Consider the following 25,954-nt stretch of genomic DNA (forward strand, 5'->3'; position numbering starts at 1 on the left):
CGGAAACAGGTGAACTCCAGAGCGCTCGTACGCTCGAGCAACGGCCAAGTTTCGAACCAAGCTCAGGATGCGGTGAGCTGCAACTCCTCTTACTATGACTCTGGGCTCCCTTTCGCCCCGTCCATATGTTTTTTTTTTTTTTCTCTCCTCTAATCGGCGGTCAACTTTCGATTTCCCGAGGCCTCTGTGCCTGTTTCATCGCTCGGATACAGTGCCGGTTTTTGCGCTGCTTCCAGAGTTTGTCTAGTACCCGAGTAAATCACCTGATTCGGCCGTAGTGCTTGAGCGGGGTCGGCGAACGGGAATTCCGCTTGTACGGGCAATAATGAAGCGCTCGCTCCTAATTCGGCACGGCAGGTGTTTCATTTCCTGCGTTTACACTGTAGGGCAAAGCAAATAGTACCCGGTTATGTGCAGTAGCAAGCGCCGTGAAGCAGTGGGCCATGCCCCCCAGGAGGGTCTCGGAATCCGGAGCGGTAGTGGCCCATTCATGCATCGTAAAACGAACGAATAAGAGAGCATCGTTTGCAGGAATTCTACAACGGCGAAGTATGAATTGGCGGGAGGAAAAAAGAAACTCTTTTTCACCGGAGTCGCGGTTGTAGTACGAGGTTAAGTCAAGGCCTCCTTTCGAAATATCCGTGCACGCGCCGTGAAAGTCTTTCTTCTTCAATTTTTTTTTTTGGCTTTTGCGCCTTAGAATCGACGCGCCATCAGTGTACGGTATCATGTGCGTAGTTTGTATCGGCACCATAAAGGAAAATGACCAGCGGAGATAAAAAAACGGCGTGGTGCCTCTCTGCGCGCGTGACCTTCGTACTCGGTCCCATTTCTCGCAGATTATCGTTGGTGTACGCGAGCGGCGGTTAGGAACGCGCCACGGTACGTGGTGGCTCGCTTAACGTTTTAAATAGTAACATTAATAAAAAAATTCTTCCATCCACGCTTCCACCACACGACGCTGCACGTTGGTACAGTCATGCGCCGCAGGTGTTCGCGCATAAAGCGCCGCTGCCAGCGGAAAAACATGACGCGGTGGATGTGACGTCACAAAAAAAAAGCGGGACCAATTGAAATGGCCCCTTGCTTTCTCCTCGCGTTCAAGGCCGTATCTTTACAGTGCTGTAGTCTGTGGAGAGTTTACTATTGCTGGGAAAGTAGTGTAGGTGTGTCAGTTTTTGTTTTTTCCTTGTGGTCACATATCCAACACACAATGTCCAAGGAATGAAAGGCTCACAGCAGCTCACATGAAGGGGTACATCCAACATCGAAAGTTCACAGGACGTTGGCTCCGCAACAAATGCGAATCTCTGTTCTATTAATGTGTAATGCTTCTAATCCACCCGGTGAGTGTGTAGGTTGCAATGCCATCTACAGACTGGAGCATTTCTTTGGAGGTTATGTTCCTAGGCAAAGTGAGAACATGGCTTTCTCGAACATTTGGCATCCCACTAACTTTTCGTGTTGGGGACGTGATAACAGAAGGTCGGTGAACAAGCACGGACACAAGAGATCTAGACCACACAAACACCAGTGTTTGTGTTGTCTTGATGTTTATTTTTAGATAGTGCTGTCCCATGTGCTGCGCCCTCTATTTGTGCGCATATCTGGAAATAGGTATGTTTGGGTGATTTGCAGAAAATAAACTAGTTTAAGGTCTGGAATCCCATCCTGTCTTTTACTTGGTTTTTCCCTTGTGTCTCAGTTCATGCCACAAATCTGTTATGCTATACACCACCTTGCCCAACGTAATACTCTGCTAGCCCATCTGGCAGTTACCATGAGTGAACTGCCCTGCTAAATGATGTTGCCGCAAAAATGGACCCCTGTCTGTCACCACAGCTGTAGATTATTGAGCCCGAATGTTTGGTAACAGCGGCTGTTAGCGTGTGTTTTATGCTGTAATGTTCTGAAATTTTATTGGCCGTCCTGGACGAAGTAAAATTACCGTGCTCTTCTACACCCTTGCACCTAACTTGGGTCCATCATACTAAAGTTTTAAAATATTGCTTTGTGAGGCATCACTAATTTAAGTGGAAAGAGTTCGCAGGGAAGTCTCTCTGAATCAGTTCTCAAACAATCGGTCATTAAAAGAAGGTGTATAAGAATGATAATGGGAATGCCATATGCAGCTAACGAAATTTTACGCTCTGGTTTACTGCTGAATCAGGGTGACATGGTGTTCTACATTCTTATCGAAGTATCCCCTCTTTCTGACTGTAGAATGAAATGTTGCTGCACATTTGAGGAGCATATATATACCATATACAGCGGAGATCACTAGTAGTGAATCCCAATCGCGGAAGCCACATTTGCATAGGGATAGAATACAAGAACACTCACGTGCTTAGGCTTGGCTGCATGTCAAACGAGCCTGCATACAAGGTAAAAATATGACCTATGGCCTTTTAGCGCCAGTGGCAACGTTAAAAGGTAGTTTTGCCATAAAAAAAAAAATTCGGCAGATCCCAAGCATTGTGGGAATCGGTTTCATGCGAAGCAGTCAGCGAGTACTTCTGTGCTGTACTTTATGGCTTTGAGCCAAACGTTACGAGGTGGATCGACGTGTTTTTGTAAGTCTAGTAGCTGTGTGCACATTGTGGGCTTACCACGGACGTCGACAACACTGGCGTTTAAAGGGTAACTTAAGGTCCGCCGTAATGTCAGCCCTCACGTTAGAGTAAATACGTCAGTATTATCGAAACTAAGTGCACTTTATGGTGCAGTCATGTGAATATCATACGTAACTTTCGTTAATCTATTCCTCCGAGGTCGAGCAATGCTACGAAAGAGCTTGCTGAATCATAGGAATAAGAATGTAATGTTTATTAGACTGCTATAAAAGCGCAGCCAACACTAGAACCACAGACGTTAATCTGATATGATGCCTGTATCCTCGGAGTACATATGTTGTGTTTATTGCTTTATTGCAAAATTAGATAGCCAGCGCCACAAACACAATTGACGCCCTACATTACGCCTGCATAGGCCGTTTTTCCAAACTAATTTACAGACCTGGCGTGGCTCTGTGGTAGAATACCTGACTGCCACGCAGAATGCTTGGGTTCGATTCCTGCTGTAATCCTAATTGTTATTCTTTCTATTCGTCGGGTCAACGCTGTTGATGTTGGGTTTCTTAACGCTCTCTCACTTAAATTACCAATGTCTCTTCTCGCCTTTCCTGGGTAGATATAAACTGTCAATCACCTGTGGCGCATACCCGTACAACGCGACATGTGGTAAACGGATATGTGCCACACGTGTCTGGAGGAAAGGGTATGACGGTGTGCGCGACGGGATTTTCATGTTATTCATGTCATGACCCGTCAGTCATATTCGTCAAATCCTCTTACCCTGCCATGCCAATTTTGGTCTACACCAAATTAAGGAAGCGATCATGAGAGCACCCAGACGTAGGCGGCTAGATAGATAGATACGTAGATAGAAATGCTCAAAGTGCCAAAGGTTCGCTAAGAAATGCTTCGCATTTAAAAACCGGATATTTTTGCTAGCTTTCTGTGATGCTTTCGCTCATATTTCAAATGTAAAATTTTGCAGGAGTATCTATACCATCAGCAGCTAGGCTTTTAGTGCAGTCTTACGTTTTGTCGTTGCTGGCTTTTGATGTGCCGTTTATGGCATGATTTGACAGTAATGCTGCGGTCGCTTGCATGTCCTTCACTTGGTTAGGAAGATTGTATTGGCTGCTGTACATTACATAACCCCTTCAGGCACAAATTTTGATGGACTGTCTGCAAATATGTCAAATTCACACAACGTAATTTCAAGGCACTCATTATCATATTCCAAGAATGAAAAGGGGGCAATGGATTTTTTGTGCGAGTCTCATTAAATAATTGTAATTAGCATCTTGTTAATTATATAATTATTATGCAGACAGTTACGTTTCATTTTGCATAAAAATTATCAGATCTTAGGCACAAAATGCATGAGCGATTTGTTTTTGGTTGTATTCATTTGGAGCAAAGAGAAGTAATACTTTTGACATTGGACCTGTACGTTGAATGACCCGTTGAACATTGTAGTACCTTCGCCAAAGTGATTGGCTGCAGCGCAGCACGCTGAGGTTAAGTCCAGACATACTGACCAAGCAGCAGCTTCAATTCATCCTATGAGTGATGTATAATAAAACTGACCGGTGGGCTAGTTGATACTGCATATCCTCTTCAGCGGCGGTGTGTACAGTTGTACACATGAACTAATGAGGAGCGTCACGCGCCGTGTGTTCATTCAAATGGCTTGAAAACGCAGTTTGCACATTTGTACAGGCCTCCTGAGTGGTCAACTAGCGGTCATTTAACTTCATTGTGCTGGGCATTGCTACAAAAGATCGCTTTGCTGGATACATTAATGTGTTTGACGATCGTTTGACGTGCCGCATTGCAGGTCCAACGTCAAGAGCATTATTTTCTTTGCTCGAAACGAACAAAACCAGCAAACAAACTGGGCATGCATTTTAAGCCTAATATTTGATTCCTTTTATGCAAGAATTGAAGGTGACTGATTGCATAATAATTAGATATTTAATTGCATGCTAATTAACATCATTTGCTGAAAGTTGCGTAGAACAATGTATTGCCTCATTTTCTTTCATGGGATGTAATATCGAGTACCTTGGAATTATGTTGTGTGAATTTCGCACATCTTTAGATAGTTATAATTCATGGCCGAAGGGGATGTTTTTAGCTCAAGGGAACATGAGGATGAGTCCTTGTCTCTTCTTTTGCATCCTTGGGTTTTCTTGCTCTAAAAAATTAAGATGCACAATGCATCTTGCTCTTACTTGGCCATTATTCCAAAGAACTGGTGAAAACAAGTTATGTCCACATATGTGCACGTCGTGCCTCTAGGGGATAATGTAGATCACTACTGAGAGCTGAATAGTTCTTTTAAATGTCATTTTTCCCTCCTGTAGGCCCCAGCAAACAACAATGAAAACCAGGAAAATGTGCAACAGGCGGCACCCCAGCAGCAGCCGGCCTTCTCCTATTGGTCAGTTTTCAAGGGCCTGCTGTTTCGTGCGGCCATCATATACTTCATGACCAGCTGGTTTCGAGGCCAGCCGGCCAATCAGAACGCGGGTGGCGGGAGCGGTCCTCCGGGGGCTACACCTCAATCGTCTAATCTGTACCCAAATGGAACGGTCATGGTAAGATGTCTCTGACAAATGTAGCCACGAGTATGTGTATGAGGGATTGTGTATGGGTTGACTGGGGAAACGTGCGAGAGGCCTTTGCCCTGCCAGTGGGCGTAGTCAGGCTGATGATGATGTGTATGAAATTCGCTAGAGGGTCACCGACACCAGAATTTCAGACTACAGATGTCTGTTTCGTTTGCTTCTCCTGCATATGTAGTTGTTTGTGACCAAGTGTTAACAACGAATGTTGCCTCGAACGAGTGTTTTAACATGGTTTTAACGCAAGCAGGAGCACCTCGCAAGATCGTCATCAGTAAGACACACTTAGTGACTCGTCGGGCTCTCTGCCACGTTTTGCTGGCTCTGCGGGTATTGTCGGTGTCGTCGGTACCAATGTTTGCATTGTGCCGGATGGGTAGTGTAGGGGCTTCAGTCTTGCTCCCTTGTTGGACTTCTCACACAATGCCTTCTCTGTCTGACTGCTCCCATGTGAGCAGTGCCCTGATGGTGCAAGGCGAAACAGTACTGACTAAAGCAAAGAGACGGCTCAGTGATTTTCCTTCCTTCCTGCAGTCAGGGTTCCAGTTAAAGCGCGTTCCTAATCCTCGCGTAACTTTTAGTGCATGTGATTGTGTGTCCAGTTGCTTGCGAGTGCCACGGCGCGGCACTAGTTTCTTATAACTTTGGGGACGCATTTTGACGACGCTACAGTTGATCACAATTAACGAAGTTATTATTAACTATACGGAGTTGTTACAGTTATTACGGAGAATTTACAGTTCTCATCCGTAATTTACTGATACAAGTTAAAATTATCTTTCTCTTCAGCATCCAATTTAACATTCAAACTGTTTAGCATGTTACTTTTATTGCTGGTGCTAACAACTTGCCTCGTGGTTGCTGTTTGATAAGTCTTGGACTAGCAGTTGTTAAAGTAGAAGTTCAGGGGAGAATGGAAGCTTGAAGAGGTGAAACATCCTGGAACAGGGCATGTTGCTGTAGCCCACGTTTTGACAAGTACACTTGTTTTTGTCAAGGCAATGACTCTCAACTGCCTTGACAAAGAGAAGTCTGCTTGTCGGAATCTGGCTCCATTGACAACCATGTTCAAACATTTTTAACCTCTTCAAGCAGTTCTTGTTACCCATACCTGTAGTGTCTTGCTATTGTAGCTTGGAACTTAGTTTTTGACTTTGTCTGTTCGTCTCTGAACTCTTCAACTGCAGGATATGTACATGTACATCTCCGAGGACTCAACCTTTAACAGCTTTCATGACCCAGAAGCTCTGGTTTGGAAGGAGCCAGGACTCGTGTACGGCGACTGGTACGGTGGACCAAACGGAGACTCCATTTACACGAAGAACATGAGGTTTAGGCCATCGGAGGCAAGTCATCCGCATTTTAATTTGGCTATTTTATTACCTCTCCTAAAGTTCTCAAAGTGATGTTACGCCTACGGTGCTTACAGTAGCACTAGATCTGCAGCATTTTTTAAAATATTTACCACATTAGCTTGTTGCAGGGCATGACTCAGCAAATTAGTTTTGTGGAAGTCTTCAATGTTGAAGAAAATTTGGGAGCATGAAAAAATTATGGTTCCTTGGACAAGGAAGAAGGTTTCTTCAACTACAAAACCTTCTAGGAAATACATATACATAGGCATCTTCTTGTAGCTTCATACTACAGCTCGAGAGACGGCAGTTAATCTCTCTCTTATGAGATTTTCAAAGAACTGCGCGCCAGTTAGCTCAATTATCTCTCTTCGTGCGGGTCACCTGAAGAGATGAATACGTAACAAATTGCTAAGTACTTAACCTAAGAGATGAATATGTAACAAATTGCTAAGTACTTAACCTAAGTTAACCTAAGTAATTAAAGGTGTTTGTCAGCAATGTCGCCAACTTCGGTTTTGTTGTCCTGGGAGCTGTGAAAAGCGCTACCGTGCATTGACAGTGAGAAAGAAAGCCGCCTACTTATAAAGCGAGTCGAGAACAGCCTGTCACAAGCTGACGCCAGCGAGGAGTTTCGTATTTATAAGTCCGTCATTTCGAGGAAAGGAAAGAAAAAGCCATAAGAAAGACCTGTAGCTTGTGAGGCGCTTGACCTGTAGAGGTGTGCATGCTTTTGGTCTCGCCTTCATGCCAACTGTTAATCTGCACTGCTATTTTTGCACCGTTAACAGCATGAAAAAGGCAATCAAACGTGAAATTTGGCTTTTTGCGCTGTGAGTTTTTTTCTCTTAATGAGGCGAGATGACATTTTCACGTTGCTGTTACGAAATGGGCAGTCGAACAAAGTTGGACACTTACTTTTGCGCTTATTGCAGAGAGTGAAAAACAACGGCACCATCTTTCTGCACGTCTTCTTTGTACTGAACGGCTACTCACCCGATCCCAAGGCAGGAAAGGACTACTCCCAGACACATACCGTATACCGCAAAAAGCGTGAGTATGCCGACAAAAAGACCTTTGCATACAAGTTAACACAAGTACCAATTACAGTCGAACCCGCTTATAACGAACTCGAAAGTGTCGCGAAAAGTGGTCGTTATATCAGTAGTTCGTTGTATATGGACTCGCCCTTAAAATCGGGCGCTTAGCGGCCAAGCCGTTTTTTTTTTCTTTGTGCACTTTTATTAAAGTGCTAACAACCCCTTCGGTGACGAGCTAAGCCTTTTCGCGTCGTCAAGTGCTCACGAGTGAATTAACCGCCTTTGCAATGAGCTGACACCGTTTCACCGAATGGCTACTTGCGTGCAGCGCGTCGCCTACTCGGGTCGCGGAGTCACTAGGCAGTTTTCGAATAGCGTACGCTAAGTTAGCGTTAGCGGCCCGCTATTTCCGTTACTTCACGGTAGCCCGCAAGCGGTTAGCGTATGACGCATGCGCAGTTGTGCAAAAAGCCAACGCAAAGCTTTGCGTACGCTATTCGAAAACTCCCTACTACTGCCGGCCCGCTTGCTGTATGCCGTATGCGCGCGTTTGTACGTTCTTCGTGCTTGCTTCACTCCGGACAGTGCACAGGTGCGGCGAGTAGCCTGTTCGTTCAACGTGGCGAAAACAAGCATTTTGCAAGCAACGCGCACTCTACGTCTCCGCGATGCTCTCGCGGCCCTGCACGACGATGCGCGGCGCACTTGAGTTCTCACCTAGTCAAACACGCAGTATACGCTTGCTGTCAGTGCATCGACGTTTTTCAGTGCCTGCGCCGCGCAACAACAGCGAGCTACTTTCGTTTCTACAAAGCAACGCGCACTTTAAAGCGGTCTCGCACGATGCGGCAGCGGCGAACTTGCGAACGGCAGCATGGCGCGCTCGTACCGCCGTCAATCCGCACAGTGTACGGCGTACGCCACACGCGCAGCCGAGCAGACATCTACAGATGACTGTGATATAAGGTTGTCGGCTATAAGTCATAACTGCATGTTCAACCGACGGCCGCCACCTCGCCTTCGCTCTTTTCTGGTGCTTATCCGCGAAGGCATCGCCGCAATCGCGCGGAAATCGTTATCACCGATCGACCAGTCTCTGCCGTTACCGAAAAGACGGACGACCTTTTGTGGCACATTGTGGCGTCGACGAGTTTAGAGACTCAGTGAACCTTTTTGCGATGGAAAGTTATCGCGGTTATCACTTCTTGCGTTCCAAGGCATTGTTTGGTTCATCGTAGACAGTCATAGCTGCAGAGAACGGCGTCAGGAAAGGTTACTGTGCGAAAGCTGACCGCAAGGCTTCATGCTGCCCACTATTTTTTTTCCTTCACTGCCATTCTACCACTGAAGAAACGCCTGGAAAGTGAGCGACCTCGCTCGCAGCGTCCGAAATCTGCGTGCGGTGCTCGCCGATCGGGGTTCTTAGTCGCAAATAAACTGGAGCGGGGCACGCGCGAGCGCGCGCCCCTGTCACGCTTTAGAAGGCATGTTTTAACTTTTTTTCGCTTGGTATGTGCCATATTTTTACCGCGACCGTGTCTGAAGTGTTCGTTGTAAAAGTAGGAGGCTTTGAGAAATGTTCGCTATATCTGGACGCAGCTTCAATGGTTAGCATAGGAAAATCGTAAGTGCAACCAAATATGGTCGTTATAACCGATAGATCGTTATATGCGGGATCGTTATAAGTAGGTTCGACTGTATTTGTATTGGTATTAAGGGAAATGCACTTGAGTATCATTGAATGCTTATGACTCGCTGAGTTTGGCTGTGAAGCATATTCTTCTGTTTTTTTTTGTGCTATCTCCTCTCACTTGTTTATACATTGTTTGCAAGCTTTACTAAAAAAATGGTTGGTTTGCCGAATTGCTTTCATTCAATTTCCTAGACAACAGAACAGCAGTGTTGTAGCAAACTACTCTAACTTTTCATTTAGTATAAGGGATGTACCTAACAGAGGTGGAAGTGCTTTGCCATTTGCGGCACGCTGCGCCAGTCCGCTTCGGCTGCGCCATCCTACTCCAAAATGCATTACTACGCCAAAAGTGCTCCCAAGTGTTCTTTGGTGCCTTCGTGTGCTGCTGTCGTCTGCAACGTGGCATGCCCAAACGAGCTCCTCATCATCATCACTGTCATCACCTTGCACGCTCTGTCACGGTGAAGGCGCGAAAGAAATCACAGTTTTGTCACAAGGGCGAAGCATTGAATGTGGTAGCAAGATATTGTAACATTATACGAAGTAAGGCTAGCAGCTAACTCTTTTGGATCCGATCTCGCGTAACTGCAAAACGCTGGTGTAAGGGAATACTGCCGCTTGTGATGTTTGGCGTTCCAATGCGAAGTTAGCTGGCCGTTTGCTGATGCCTGCCGAGATAGCGTACGCGCCAGCGCTAGCGACCGCACTCGTATGGTCAAAGTTCGCAGTTGCTGCTTGGGCGACGTTGCTCCCTCCCCCCTTCACCTCTCCTGGCATCGCTTCATGCTCCCTACAAAAGATGGGTGGGGTGTTTTCTCTCTTCTTGAGCACCAATCGACGGAGTGATGTTATCACATGCACCCTCCGTGCGACTAAGATGGCCGGCTCGTTTCATGATGGCCGCTCGTTGGCTGACGAAGATGGCCGCTCGTTGCCAGCGCTTGTGTGCTTTTACTCGCACATACTATGCACGGGGCGATGTTATTGATTTGGATTTTATACGAAGATGACAGCTACAGCAAAAATCCGCCAAGATTGTCCACATAATTGTTATCGCAATCGAAGGGAGCATTTCAGTTCTCTTGTCTTCTCATTTGTACATATCGGCAGTTGTGTTTTGTCAATGTGAACATTTAAAAAAAACTTCTGGGAAGTTTAGTCAGGTTTGGTCACACAGTGTGTTGCTGATCTCAATTTTCCTCTCGATTCTCATGTCGGCTGTGGCGCTCTAATGACATGAGCATAAGCTTTCTAAATTTATTTTTATAGAGTCTCAGTGGATTTAGAATGAAGCTAACATTTTTTAGCTTGTCTCTAGTCTTCAGTTGTTCATGTCAGCTGCGGTGTTTTATTAACATGAACGTTTTTGACTCGTCTGAGGTCTAGTCAAGTGTAGTTGTCCAAAACATAGCCTATCTCTTGTTTTCTCTTAGTTATTGCTGTGACAGCTGTGATATTTTAAGGATTTTTTCAAAATTTGTGGTAAGTCTGGTCGGTTCATCAGTATTGCGTGTTTAGTAAAAACCATTGCAATTTTTGGTGTTTACCAGAAATAAACAAATTCAGTTAAGAATGATGTTTGACACTAAAAATCTGCTCCAAAACTGACTTGCATTGCTCCAAAGCTGCTCCAAAACAGCATTATTCCTGCTCCTTGAGCTGCTCCAAAAGACTCAAGCCTGCTTCCACCCCTGTCCTAAAGTGCACGAAATCGGTAACGCAATTCCCTGGAATACGTGACTATGATCTAAAGGCACAGTTCACTGGAAAAAGTCAAAGCGATCTAAGACACAGCGATCTAAAGACACATGATGGTGAATCGACAGGTTGGCAAGTCCACTTGCCAATTCACCATCATGTATTTGAATATTCTCGAACGTTATTGTCTGTTTCGTAGCGGAATAATCTTGCCTGTAATCAGGGTCCGTATATGTGCTATGGAAATCGTGACGTACATTGTAGCACCTACGCAAGCATCAGTGTTTGCGCTAGAGCGTATGGTGACGTGTGTATAAATATCCAATGACCTGTAGAGTAAGATTCTCAACATCCGACGACTGCACAGGCTGCCACTGCTCTAGTGTTTTTATTCTTTTATTTTTCAGGGCACAAGTTCACCAAATTAAAAGTTAAATGTTTACCTAACCCTCTCGATGCTCAGTTTCCCACTGTCATAACGTGATGATATCATGTCCATGGGTTATTACAAGATTTAATATTCGTGGGCTAACAAGTGTGCCATGCTGCGATGTGCCTTTTTTTCTTTTTTCGGACTGCAATGTGCCGACTCTTGTTGTTCATAGAGCTTAACAAGTACAAGAAACTGCGGTACAAGCGGACTCAGAACTTGCTCACTGGCGAAACAGCTGCTACACCAGAGATGGTAGAGGTGCGTGCTAAACTTTCACCGTATCCGTAGAGTCTTTTAGCACGTGGTAAGATTGCTGAAGCAAAAAAAATAGAAAATGCTAAGAAAATGGTAGTACAACATTAATAATCTGAACTGGTAGCCTTAACTGTAATTTTAGCCAAATTTATGCCAAGCACATTCATAATAAAGGGTCATTATGCTCTTATGCTTAGAATGAAATTAATGTTCAAGAACCGAAAATTGTAAAAACTAATTATGTTGCTTCTGCTACACAATCTCTGATTGCCCATGTGTTTTGGTGAATGAAACCTCCCAAACTAATTGAATGGTTTACCCAGATCACCATCTCATCAATGAGTTGATAGCATTTGAATCATAGACGGTGCACATTAGTAAAAAAAAAAAAAATTGGTTTCTAGCTTTATGACCCCAGTAGTTATGACTATTTCACAGTTGTTATAATTACTGGGGTCATAATTACATAATCAGCATTAGTCTGCTCTGCAAAGACATGGCAGCGTCATTGCTGCCTCTAATGCTGCTGCATGTGTTTGCCTGCCGTCTCTGTTGCTCTCTTGATGTTCTTATTCCGGTCTGCGCAGAAAGCTGAGGCCATGAAAGAAGAAATATTGTCCCACTGGCACCCAAACCTGACCGTAAACATCATAGTTGACCACACTCCGTGGACGCAGGGTCAGGTGCCAATGCCCGTCGACCAGCGTGAGTTAAATATGTCTGCATGGTGGGAGTATGGCATGTCATTGGGCTAGTGGGTTCATAAGTTCAGCAGACACATTTTAAACTGCACGATGAAGACAACACGTGAGAACATCGTGTGTGTGCGTGTTTCTATGTTCTTACGTGTTGTCTTCTTCGTGCAGTTCAAATGTGTCTGCACAGTAGGAGTGTACAGTACAGTACACTGATATGAGCACCATTCATGTTGCTGGTTCCCCAACTGCAAGTGGATCTGGAAACATAGTTTGTGCATAGGAAAAGACTGTAGACTAGTGCCATACGTTAGACTACAGTCTAGTAGTACAGTCTAGTGGTCTACTAGTCTAGTAGTCTTAGTGTAGTCTACAGTCTAGTAGTCTTATGCAAGTCCTATAAGCCACTATGCTTTTGCAAGAGGGCAAAATCCGGACATGTCCTGCACTGCACGTAAGTGTTCCCTTTAGCAATGGACCTGTCTGTACATGCATTGTGGTGTAATGGCAAGTTTTGTGAAATGCATCATGTTCACATAAAATCTTATGTTTTGTTCTGTCACTAGCACATGATTCTCTATGAACGCTAGAGGCTAGACTTAGCTGACGTCTCACATTTGCGACCAGATGTAAAACCTCGTTGTTACATACCTGTTTTGAACATACTGTTTGAAATGTAGTCTCCATAGAGTCTAATGTATACACTGGCTGCTTAAGACACAGTGGTTGATTATATGCCTACTAGTTAGCACATGCTGCGATCACATACTGTCGCATGAAGTGCCCCTCAACTGAGAGTGTGATTGACGGCACAATGTGTGGGTTACACAGGGCTGTGCGATCAATGACTTAAAGATCGACATTCATTTAAGTGGTACTAATATGATAGGAATAACATCAAGACATTGCAAGACAGCAGAATTGGTTGGGAACAACCAGAGGTAGCGGATATTCTTGTTGACATTAAGCGAAAGAAATGGACCCGGACCAGCCACTTAATGTGTAGGACAGATGTAATGTGTGGTCAGTTAGAGCAACGGAATGGGAAACGCATCCAAGGGATGGGAAACGCATCCGAGAGTGGCAGTGAGTTAGGTGGAGCGATGAAATTGATAAATTTGCAGGCATAATATGGAATCTGCTTGCACAAGATAGGACCACTTGCAGAATGTTGGGAGGATTTCGTCCTGCGGTGGACAAAATAAGCTGATAATGATGATTTCACCGGGCATGACAGCGATTCATTTTACTGTTGATAGTCAGCAGTATAAGGCAGTGACACACAATCGGTATTCTACTGCAGCAGCGCGACGCTTCCAGCAAAGGCAGCGTGAAATTTGATTTGCAAAAAAACTTTGTGTACTTTCAGATGTCGAATTTGAACCAACCACAGGAAAGTACTACCCCATCGTGTATATCAACGACTACTGGAATCTCATTCGAGACTACCAGGCCATCAATGAAACCACGGAGTGAGTACCAAAGGTCTGAAACTCGGGATTAAAGAAAACAAAGGAAGTGTTGCACAGTAAATTATCAGTAAATGTAAATCTCCTTAAAAGAACTGCTGCCTTTAATATGGTTGGTTTCGTAATTGAATTCTGCACTACTGTTCATCTCTCAGTAAACAAAACTCCTGTTAAACGAAACACATTTTCCTGGTCCCTTCAAGTTCCGTCTAATGGCTCTACTGTAGTAAAATTATAATATGTGTGGGGCTCAAGTGTCTGAAATGTGCCGTAATTGCATGATAATTGGAAAATAAGTTGCATTACAGCGGCTACTGTTTACACACGTGCACAGGCTGAAAAAAAAAAAAATTACACCATCTCCCGCTAAAGGGGACCATGAGGCGATGCGAAGCCGGAGCACTTGCACGGTCGCGTTCCGTTGGCGTTCGTTGGGCATGCTACCGACGTCGCGAAGCGGAACACTACGTGTGTTGTGTCTTCCCTCTAGCCTGGCCTTTAATTCACACAGGGCGAGCGGGGAACGCGGTCTACAGGCGCGCGATAGGGAGGCAGTGTAGGAGAGGAGAGAGAGGGGGAGGGGATGCGCATGCGCTGGCCCTCATCGCGGCGTTGCGCAGGAGAGAATTTCGGCATGTCGAGCCCGCATTTCAGAGGAGTCAACCGAAGCATGCGCTGCACTGAACGCGCGTAGCGCTCTACCACTTGAAGGAGAGGAGACTAGAGGAGGAGAGTAGCGCATGCGCCGCAAGAGCAGAAGCAAGAACACAGGAGAAGCGCAAGCAGCTGCTAGGAGAGAAGTGGAGAGAGTAACACGCAGCTGTTGGAGAGAGGGAAGGAGGGGAGTTGCGCATGTGTAGTGTGAGTGCGGACTACCATGCCGCGGGACATACTCCCGAGCAAGAGATGCTTCGCATCTAAAATGCAAGTTTTAGCATGTTGGCTAAGTACTAACATCATTAGCTGTTTTCACCCATTGGAGCTCTCACGCCTGCGTTTCTTTTGCATAGTCTTGATAATGATCGACTTGCTAAGAAATGCTGTGTTCGTATAATGAATGTCGAATTTAAGTAATGTATTTTTTGCCAGGTGTAACTTCGATATAATGGGGGTTGACTGAATATTTGTGCTGTCATGTTGTTAGGTTTCGCTGCCCTCTCTTCTCAGGTAGCTTGACCTTCAGCTGACCATCCAGTTAAGCATAGGCTCATCAGTGATTTCTTAGAAGTCAACGATAGCTCATATGCTTGTAACAAACATTGCATATCTTTGTTAACATATCTTTGTTAGATGCGACTCTGCCAGAAGCAAGGATCCACTGTACAGTCGCCCAAATCTTTATCGTTCGCGAGCGATGATTTTTTCTGCGTATCTTCGCCATATGACTGAATTAAGCTCCAGTAAAGGTGAGGGCAAGTGCATGCCCCAGAACAATTTTTAGCTACTTCGTTCAATCATATGGCACTGACGCACAAAAGAGTTGCTGCTAGGCATGATAGCTAGATTTGGCCGGCTGTACCTTTGTGCCCCCCACGTCGTCAGGCTTCTCCGTCTTCTGTTCCCAGGTGGCTTGACCTCCAGCTGACCTTCCAGCCGCTGAGCATGTTCCGGTGGCAGTTGTACGTGGCGCAGGGCATGCGGTCGTTCTCCTTCTTCGGCCAGGACCTGATGGAGGAGTCCGAGGAGGACAAGGACTCTCTCAAGGAGGCCTTCCTCGAGACCTCTCCCTACCTGCTGGCCGTCACGGTCGTCGTCTCCCTGCTGCACAGCGTGTTCGAGTTCCTGGCCTTCAAGAGTGGTGAGCAAGCGGTTTGGGGCATTTGGCATTGAATGCGTGATACAGTAGACTCTCAGTAATTGGAAATCTCTTAAACAAAATTGCTGCTTAATTGGAACAACTACCTCTAATATGAGTGCTTTCGTAGTTGAAATCTGCACCTCTGTTCATCTCTCAGTAAATGGCACTCGTGTTAAACAGCACATTTTCCCCCGGTCCCTTGGGATTCTATTTAATGAAAGTCTACTGTACTTTAGGCAGTCTGGAGTGAATTCTTGGTTGGGAGTTATCAATTGTACCTAATGATGACTCTCTATCATTCGATTATCCTCTATGAAATACCTTAACATTGCGTAATAACATTTGTTTCTGTATCACAGTTCCTATTCGCGAATTTCTGGGTAATAAGTATTACACAAAGTCTTTCAAGCAGTATCGTTACTCAGTCTGAATCCAAAACTTCAGATATCGCATTAGGGTAGCAAGACGGAACATGTACACAACACAGACGCCCGTCTTTAGTGCGCATTCTGTCGTCCGTACCTCCTGTCCTTTCTGAAGTTGACGGAATCCTTCAGTTGTATTTCATCAACATGTATTAAATATCCAACAAGATCCTTGTAGAGGCGGTGTTGTTGCGTGGTCAAGCTACTTCGGATCTCCTGTATATCTTTCTGCATGTTCCATGCACATATTAGTGAATTGTGGTATCACATTTCGTTGACTTTCTCGCACGTTCCTTTGCCGCAGACATCCAGTTCTGGCGCAACCGCAAAAGTCTGGAAGGTCTGTCGGTGCGTTCGGTGTTCTTCAACGTGTTCCAGTCCGTTGTGGTGCTCCTCTACATCCTGGACAACGACACCAACACCTTGGTGCGGCTCTCGGTGTTTGTTGGCCTGCTCATTGACATCTGGAAAATCCACAAGGTGTGTACTGCCCGGTGTTGACCACATGTCCGTCTTGCTTGACCTTCTGTCCTATTTGATCATGCTTCTTGCTGTTGTGCGTCCAGAAACGGATAGCTTATTCTTTATGTATATCCCTTACACTCCTAGCTTACCGTATTTTCTCGTATATAACCTGCAAAAAATATTGTCATGTAGTCCTGACGTTCACAAATGCAGCAGTAGGTGTGTTCAAGACGAAACTCTTTGTTCGGACGAACTTGTGTCCAGGAAATGAAAAGTCAACCTACAAGCAATACACGCTGTACACCGATAGCGGCAAGCACTGTCAGCGGACGTGGAATAATCTGATCATTGGTGGAATGCGTCTTCTTTTATATGTCGGTCATCGAACCTTCCATCGTTATCGCTGGTGTTCGCGTAATCTCTTGAACAAACTTGACTATTCGCGTCCTGTGCATAATCTTAACATAACCATCTCAAACAGTCGCGAAGCTTCCCAAACATTGTGGTGCAGTCTGTGCCGAGCACTGCTGTTTTTATGGGTGAAACCCGAATACATCAACATAAAGCAATAAACGCAAGTGGCAATTGTATAGAGAAAATTGAGAGCAAAAGTCGGGGTGTTGGTTAAGCTGTATTCAGTAATGAACCAAATCACGAGCTGAGCCCACAGATTGCATATCGCTTGACCATACCTCACCAGTTCTTGCGGTCTGCGCGAAACAGTGGAGGCCCAGATCACAGTTGGGATGTGAATTCCTCCACTGTTGTGCAGATGTTGGCTGTGGAGTGTTCCGATTCATGCCACGTGACTGATTTGTCCGCGATCACGTCTGTCGTTTGGGTACAGCTTTATACGTGAACTTTGTTGTGCGAGGTAGCTTCTCGGCAATGCAAGGAAGGTGGAAACTACAGCTGAAACTGACCGTAGGCGAGGATGGAGGGTTACACTGGTGACTGAAGGGGGAACACTGCATCTGAAAACATTTTTTAAAATTCTTTACCAATTTAAATGAAATTCGCTGAGCTTGTGCATATTTGTGTGCTGGTTTTAAATATGCAATTTTTTTTCCTAGTACAATATCTAGTTTTTAAATTCCAGGTACCATTTTGGCAGCCATAGTTTGCCTAAACTGAGAGAGTTGACAAGTAATTAAGCACATCAGAATGACCTGGAATGAGTACAGGGTGCAAGAAAACAAGAATGGATGTTCTAAGCCCATTTGAACAAAAGTTGTGGTATGTCGAATATTTGTGGCTGAAATGTGAGCTTGACGTAGACTAAGTTGGAATGTTCAACGTGCTGTAACTTTTGTTCAAATGGGTTTAGAACACCCATTCTTGTTTTCTTGCCCTCTGTACTCATTCCAGGTCGTTCTGTTGTGCTTAATTACTTTGTAACTCTCTCAGTTTAGGCAAACCAGTGCTCCCCAAAAGCGTATGAAATGTTTGATATTTTAAAAACTACATGTTATACTAGAAAAATAATTGCATATTTGAAATCTGCACACACATGTGCATAAACTTAGCAAGCTTAATCTCAGTCCAATAAAGAATTCAAAAAAAAAAATTTCAGGACCCTTGTCTCCCCTGAAACCAACCGAAAATAAAAGTTTTTCTAATGTCGGAGCATTCTTAGAGGGGGCATTCCTATGAAGAAGTAAAATTAATTTGCATGGTTGAAATGTGCAGGTAATGTACATGGACTTAAAAAAAAATTTTCCGCGAGTTGTACTTGGGGGGTGTGTGTTGTGTGCAGGGGTGGGCTTATATGCATGAAAGCACGGTATATAAAGCATTTGAGTATGACATTTATGTTGTTGCAGCTTATTGGAACTTGAAGCTCACGTTAATTTAACCAAACTTGGAATAATGCTTAACGTATGTAAACTCATGTTCGTTCCAGAAATTTTATCGCTTGTGGCCTTGTCATTCTGCTCAGTTTGAATCATTCAGTTTTGTTGTCAAAATACAGCATGCCTGGCTAGCTCTTGTTTTTTTTTTTCTCAAGGGGTTTGCAGCGTTCTAATTGGTGTGCACTATTTTGCAGGTGGTGAACATTACTGTGGACAGAGAAAACAAGCTCTTTGGAATGTTCCCGCGGATTCGCATGACCGACAAGTGCACCTACGTGGAATCTTCAACACGGGAATATGACATGGTCAGTCTTATTATCCTAGCTGCTGCAAACGCATGTTCCAAGTTTTGAAAATGTTCTCAGCGTTGTCTACATTCAAAACTTCAGACATCTCCGCCATTATTAAGCCCTGCTTAAAGGCTTTCTCTATAGAACGCTTCCTGTAATGATGCTTTGAAGGGCCAGTAAACAACCCCGCGGTCCAAAATGTTTGACGAAGCGATAACTGCGTACGTGTACGATGTGAACGTGCTGCCGAGAGAATTTTGCGAATAAGTGCTGTAATAAGGAAGTTATGGGGTATAGAACGACCCGCTCTGGCTGGTTTCAGTTGCTCGCTCGGCCTTGCCACCCTTCTCGGCAGCCAAGAGGGGTAGACGTAGCCTGCGGTTGTGACCATGCCCACTTTGGCGATGTAACACGACGTCAACGATTACGTCATCGGCACCCTGCCATTGACCAAGCAGGGCTTCCTCCACGTGTTGCTCGTGTAAAAGCAGTGCTAGGGTCCCCCTGGCGGCATGGTGAAGAAGCGCGGTAAATACGCAGCCAAACCCACGTCGCCACAGGGCCAAGGTGCCGTTTCGTAGTGCAGAGGACCAATCAACGAAGTCGGCGCAACGTAATGTTGCCCATGAACAAGAGTCACTTCGCATACGAGGAGGATTGGACAGGCGCTGGAGAGGGGCGCGGGAATCGTTTTTCGAAATGGAGCGCTTGCGCGGCGCGCAGTGTTGTGATATTCATGAAATGTGATTGCCCCAGCTGTCTGCACGAAATGGTGAGCTTGTTTAGGAGACGTAAACAAAAAGTCTGAGCCTGTTTACGAGCCCTTTAAAGCTTAGTGTATAACAAACATTTTTATTACTGCATAATGAAATGCCACTTCAGTATAAATGGACTGTAATTGAAACAAAATACAGCCGCACAAGCGGCTCAATGCATGCCCTGGCCATGAAAAAAAAAGCTTTGATGATGTTGCATGTTGCAAAATTCCTGTGCTCTTTCATATTTCCAATCTTCAATATTTCCAAACTCACCAGTGATGTACTAGCAGGCTCAATTCTGCAACTGTTGCTCGTATTAATCTGCGAATCGCATTCTACAGATGGCGTTCAAGTACCTATCGTGGGCGCTGTTTCCCCTGTTGGCGGCCTACTGCGTCTACTCACTCATGTACCTCGAGCACAAGAGCTGGTACTCCTGGGTGCTCGGTGTCATGTATGGCTTCCTGCTTACATTCGGTGAGTGCCAGTGATGCATTTGAATCTACACGCTCTTGTGTCTCAGTGGTTATGACATTCTGCCACCTGGTATGAAGTTGCAGAATGTCCCACCAGAGTCGCATTTTGTGTCTTACTTGATTATTAAAGTGCTGCTGTTGATAATCTGACATTTTAGACACTCCACTACCAATCTATGAGTGCAGTATGAATTATTTGCCTTTAGTGCCCATTAAGCATAGCTGAAGAAGCAAGTGGTTTCCGAATAGTTAGAATAGTTTTCGCAATCCTGCATGTACGTGCTGGGCTTTCTGCAGAGCAATTCTCGCAACGTAAAGTGAATGTCTGCATTTATTACAAAAATAGTCCTTGTTTAACTTGATTCCTTGGTTAGCATCGCAGTAACCACTGCGAGCACTCCGACCTGCAATTTCTTTGAATTCTTCGTACTGCGAATTCTCCCAAAACTTTTACCTTGAGTAATGATTGCACCTGAAAATCTGCATAATTTTCTAGCGAAAGAAAAAAAGAAGACAATTTTTCGCTCACACACAGGACACATAGGACATAGGACTAGCATGTATTATGCGTTTTTGTATGTATTCCACTGAATATGCCGTTCTTTAACCAGCATTTTGTTTGCCTTACTGTATACTGTACATATCGTGTTTCTTGTTTTTGTTTTTCTCGGTAACCCACATACACTGTAATTACGCTACAAATGTTAGTGTTTGTTTATCTGACTTGTTTTGCTTTGATTTCATTCGCCTCTTTCTCACTATCTTTTTTTTTTCTTTTTATTGATTGTACTGAAAATCATTGTACTGCCCAACTGCCACGCTCTCGAATGAGAGTAGCAGTGTTGTAAATAAATAAATAAAAATACGACGCACGGGGCTATGTTATTGACTTGGACTTTATATGGAACATCGCGGTGCCAAACGACAGCAAAAATGTGCCTGCAGTGTCCATATAACTGCGCTCGCAATAAGAAATAACACATTGACAATTCTTGCTTATGTCATGGTGCCCTTTGACCATATCTGGCCCTCAGAGCAAAACGCAATCATTGAATTAATCAGTTAATCGTGTTCTCATGTATGAATCAACAGTGAATCGCCTGGGTTTCAGTTCTTCTTAGAGTGCAGCTCTTAGGTGCCCATTCCTGCGTTGAGCGGCAGAGTGAACGAGGATTAAAGATGGCGATAGCGAGGAGAGCGCGAAAAGGAGGGAACAACAGTGGTGAGACAACAGGTTCTGCGGTGGCCACGCGTGGTGCCACAGTAGTGCGCGTTGTTGTGCGGTCGCCGATGACGTCATCACTAAGGTATGCGGCGAGGGCGTCCAGCGATACCATATATGGAAATAAAGCGGCTGTTGTGGAACGCGTCCACGCGCTGCCTTCCGCGGTCTCCCGGTTAGCGAGGCAGGCAGTTGCGCTACACTTTGTCTGCGTGAGTTGTGGAAAATAAAAAGAGTGGTATGCAACTGTACATACGTACATGTCTCTCTCAAATTGTTTGCCTCAACTTATCCAAAATAAAAAAAACTACACATCTCCGCTTAGAATTCGCGTTCGTTGGTGAATTATTGTAATCGTTGGTGAATTTTTTTTGTGTGTGTGCAGGCTTCATCATGATGACACCACAGTTGTTCATCAACTACAAGCTCAAGTCAGTGGCGCACTTACCGTGGCGTATGCTGACGTACAAGTTTCTCAACACCTTCATCGATGACATATTCGCCTTCGTCATCAAGATGCCCACCATGTATCGGCTCGGCTGCTTCAGAGATGGTGAGCCGGGAATTTTTATTACCACTTGCGATTTATTCGTCATTCCTAATTTCTAGACTAGTAAAACTGCAATTGCGTAAACACTGCATTGATTTGCACTAATAGTTTGCACTCTCTGCGTGGGGCAAAATCCTTTCCAAAAATTGTGTTCGGATATTGTTTGCATATGAGATGTAGTATAAAAATAAGGTGTGATAAGCAACCATATTTTAATCTTTTAGAAAATCGTTTGCTAGTTTTTTCACTTCAGGACTTATCAACCAACTAGTGCAGCAACCAAATGCAGTGGTACTAAACAACTTGATGCTAGGTGTGCTGGTTGGTACAGTTATACCTCTATGTAACAAACTCTGATATTGTGAGATATTGGATATAACGAACTTTATGTAATGTTGGTAGCAGTGTTGAGATTTAAAGTGAGTATCAAATATAACAAAGGTATTTCCATCAAGAATGCAACTTGGTTATGGCAACCCTCGTCTGTATCTGGGAAACACATCGCACTGAAAATCAGACGAACACCTTTGTGCTTGCGTAATTTGTATTATAGTGCACTTTCCAAGACATTTATCATTTTAGCATATGATGACAGCTCAGAGGCATCATACTTGCTATACAGCTGCACATCATGGTTGCATTGCGTCGTGGCCCCGCCACGGTGGTCTAGTGTTTATGGCGCTCGACTGCTGACCCGAAGGTCGCGGGATCGAATCCCGGCCGCGGCGGCTGCATTTTCGATGGAGGCGAAAATGTTTGAGGCCCGTGTACTTAGATTTAGGTGCACGTTAAAGAACCGCAGGTGGTCGAAATTTCCGGAGCCCTCCACTACGGCATCTCTCATAATCATATATTGGTTTTGGGACGTTAAACCCCAGATATTATTACATTATTATTGCATTGCGTCGTGGTAGTCTGGGCCATATCGCCTAATAAGGGTTGCGCAACACATTTTTTTTTTTTTTTGCAGACATTGTTTTCCTAATATTCCTGTACCAACGTTGGATCTACCGCGTGGATCCGACGAGAGTCAACGAGTTTGGGACGAGTGCGGTGGACGATACCGCGGTGGAGGCGGCAGCTGCTGCGGAGCAGCCCAACGGAGCGCTTCCGACAACGGAAGGCGGAGACCCCTCCACGTCCGAAAAACCCGAGGAACTCAAGAAGAACGAGTGATCCCGCCATCCGTCACCGCATCCTAGTTGTGTCTCAATGTGTTCGGTTGCGTCTTTTGTCTTTGCGAGAGACTCCTTGTTTTACATTATGTAAAGTGTGTTCATTTGCCAAAAAAAAAAAAAAGTCACGAGCTGAGAGAATTGCTGCCTTGGCTAGAGCGAAGGTGTTTCGTGTTCCAAGAAGCCTCTCCTCGTGATTGTAAAGTAACACACATAAAAAAAAAGACTGAAAAAAAAAAACATGTTGCAGTGGAGACGTAGAACGAAAGCGGTGGTGCATTGTGAACTTAAAAACAAACTGTGCCTAGTGTCATCCCCGGTAAAAAAAAAAAAAAGTAAGGAACACCTTTCTGCACAGAACTGTGATGTTAAGATGTTTTTTTTAATACATTGATTTTTGTGCCTTGTTAAGACTGTAAAAGTTTTTTTGTTTTATTGAAAATGAAAACAAGTTTATTGCTTTTAGCTTCTTTGTTTTGTTGATCTTTTTTTCGCTGATCGATTTATTAGTTTGGAGTTTAATACTAATGAGAGCCATGTGATGGTAAAAGCTTTTGACGTCCAAGACGTATGGTGGAGCTTTTCTGACATGAGTGAATCGTGCAGTATTTCAAGAAAGAAACGGAATTGTGTTGTCAGTGAATGAGTTCGAGTAATTTACAGTGTGCCATTAAGATATTGCCGTTCCACGCTCTGTTCTAATTGGCTCAAATTAAATTTTTTTTTAGTGGTCACGGCGATTGCCTTCAGCTTGTGAAGCACTGCAAACAGTTGGTATTTGTGCGAAACTGCATGAACACGAAAAAAAAAAGTTTTTGTACGTTCAACTGCATGTGCGTGAAAGTTGTACTTTTAACACTAGAATTGTAAAACGCTCGGGTGCACTTGTGTAGTGCAGCAGAGCTGCCTACACGAATGTCTAAAGACGGCTAAACCATGGGGGCATTCAAAACATTGCAAGATTTTCTGCAGTGTTTTTGACACACTACGCATGTATATTGTGTGTTAGGAGTCAGAGGTTAGCAAACAGCATTGATTTGTAAGCCATAGTCCTTTGTGGGAAATCCTGCTTGCTGTGTTTGAATGTCCCTCGAAAATGTTTAAAAAAAGTTAAATAAAAAATTCACGATTTTAAATATACATAGCACACTGATCTCCCTTGTCAAGAATCTTGCATTTTGTTTCGACGATGCACCTGTGCCGCTTTAAGTGCAGGTTAAAAAATGCTTTCTTGTGTACATAGGATCTGTTGTATGTAGTGTAAAGAAAAGAATGCCAAAAAAAAATGCTTGACTCCTCATGCAGAACCTGGTTTTTCTGTTAAAACTCGGTTGAAGTCCTTTATTTTGATGCATCTTTTTGTACACCCATGTTCACTGTTGCGACGACAGCATAATTAAAAACAAGCCCCATGCCACAGGCTTCTGTGTTGTGTTTTCTTCCTTTGAACATTCGTATTGTGTTAGCTGCATAGTCGCTGAGTGTCTTAAATGAGGCCATTATTTCAATTTCTCAATAAAACACCTCGAGGGATCTCTTGTGCCTGTGGACACTAAAGTGAAACAATGAATCTGTTTTAAATAGAGCTGTGCGAATAGCAAAATTTTGGGTGCGAAGCGAATTCGAATAATAGAGATTGAGTGCGAATTGAATCAAATAATTTTCGAATATTTCTCAAACATTTTTCGAATACTTCGAAGTGAAATTCCAGAAAAAAGGTGCAAAGAATCCCTAAGTATGTTCTTATGAGATAGCAACATGAAAGTGTTTTTTTTTTCGCTAGGTTGATGAAGCGCTGGCAGGGTGGTGTTTCATAGTTGTCTTATCAAGAATGAGGCAATCTAGAGGCCGAATTGCATTTATGTACATGATTTGGTGCAACCAAAGTTCGGCAACACTTTACACGTGATAGGCAAAGATGCCATTTTCTCAGCCTCTCCTCCTCTTTCAACTTCTGTGGAAGCCCAACTGATGTGGACAAGGGTGTGCTTCCTTCAAGTCCAGAGTTCCAAATCTGCCTACGACATCGATATAAAGAACATCTGAAATTTTGGATGCTAAAAAGCTTCGGCGTCCGACTTTTCGGACTTCCTGCCCAAATTTCAGGTCCAAAACAGCATTAATTGAGCCCCCACCTCTGCCACATATTTCATCTCCATGTTGGAACCAGCGTTTTCTTGAGTTAGTACATTTGCGACCGTAGCGGAGCTTGAAAGGCAGCTTTGCCGCAATACGGGGGTGTGATGAGGTGAAGCATATTGAAAATCTAGGGACCACTTCCAATCGGACGTTGACTGTCTCTTGGCTAAGTTCGACCATAACGGAGCTTGAAAGACAGCTTTGCCACAATACGGGGGTGTGATGAGGTGAAGCATATTGAAAATCTCGAGACCATTTCCAATCGGACGTAGAAGCCGAAGAGCTGGCCATCGCACTTGCCATCCGCGATGGCCTGCATGCAAACAAGCCGATGACAATACTCACAGACTCCCAGCAGGCCTGCAGGAACTTCCTACAGGGCAGAATTGGTGTGCCTGCGGCACATGTCCTTGCACAAATACCAAGGGAAGGCAAGGACGACTCCTACATACAGACCGTCATATGGATACCAGGCCACTCTGGCATCACGGGTAACCTGCACGCCGACCGGGCAGCTCGAGGCTTCGTACACAACCGAGCGCTCCTTACGTCGACTGCAGCGGACCCGGAGCCAGTTGACCTCCAGTATGCCACAATACTGAATTACCACAGAGGGCGACGCCTACGGTATCCACCACCTCATCAAAAGCTTGCGACGAAGGAGGCCACTGCATGGCGTAGACTCCAAACCGGAACCTACAAAAACCTACACACACTACACCGCATGCACCCCACATCTTACAGGGATGAATGCCCATGGTGCGGGGCCACACCAACCCTGTACCACATTACGTGGGAGTGCACACTATACGACCTTGAACACCACAACATGAACACCTCATGTGAGCAATGGGAGGCACTGCTGTCCAGCCCGGCCCTCGACGACCAGATCAGGCTCGTTCAGAGAGCAGAGCGGATGGCAAGAGCCAGCGGAGGCCTGGACTAAGGGCCCCGACCTTCAGCAAGGCCCC

At 44.7% G+C, this 25,954-nt stretch overlaps 1 protein-coding gene across 1 annotated transcript; it reads left to right on the plus strand.

Moving 5' to 3' along the window:
• LOC119402015 (cleft lip and palate transmembrane protein 1 homolog) lies at positions 1–24,261 on the plus strand (the record flags this gene model as incomplete). Its single annotated transcript, XM_049418471.1, has 13 exons — positions 1–72; positions 4,937–5,170; positions 6,385–6,547; positions 7,489–7,602; positions 11,586–11,671; positions 12,256–12,373; positions 13,733–13,835; positions 15,398–15,630; positions 16,360–16,535; positions 18,568–18,678; positions 19,763–19,898; positions 21,505–21,672; positions 22,640–24,261. Coding segments are annotated over 13 exons (1,920 nt in total), but the record flags the coding sequence as incomplete, so codon positions are not given.
• Between the last annotated feature and the right edge of the window lie 1,693 nt (positions 24,262–25,954).

This window comes from Rhipicephalus sanguineus, chromosome 8 (genome assembly GCF_013339695.2).
Source record: "Rhipicephalus sanguineus isolate Rsan-2018 chromosome 8, BIME_Rsan_1.4, whole genome shotgun sequence".
Lineage (NCBI taxonomy): Eukaryota > Metazoa > Arthropoda > Arachnida > Ixodida > Ixodidae > Rhipicephalus > Rhipicephalus sanguineus.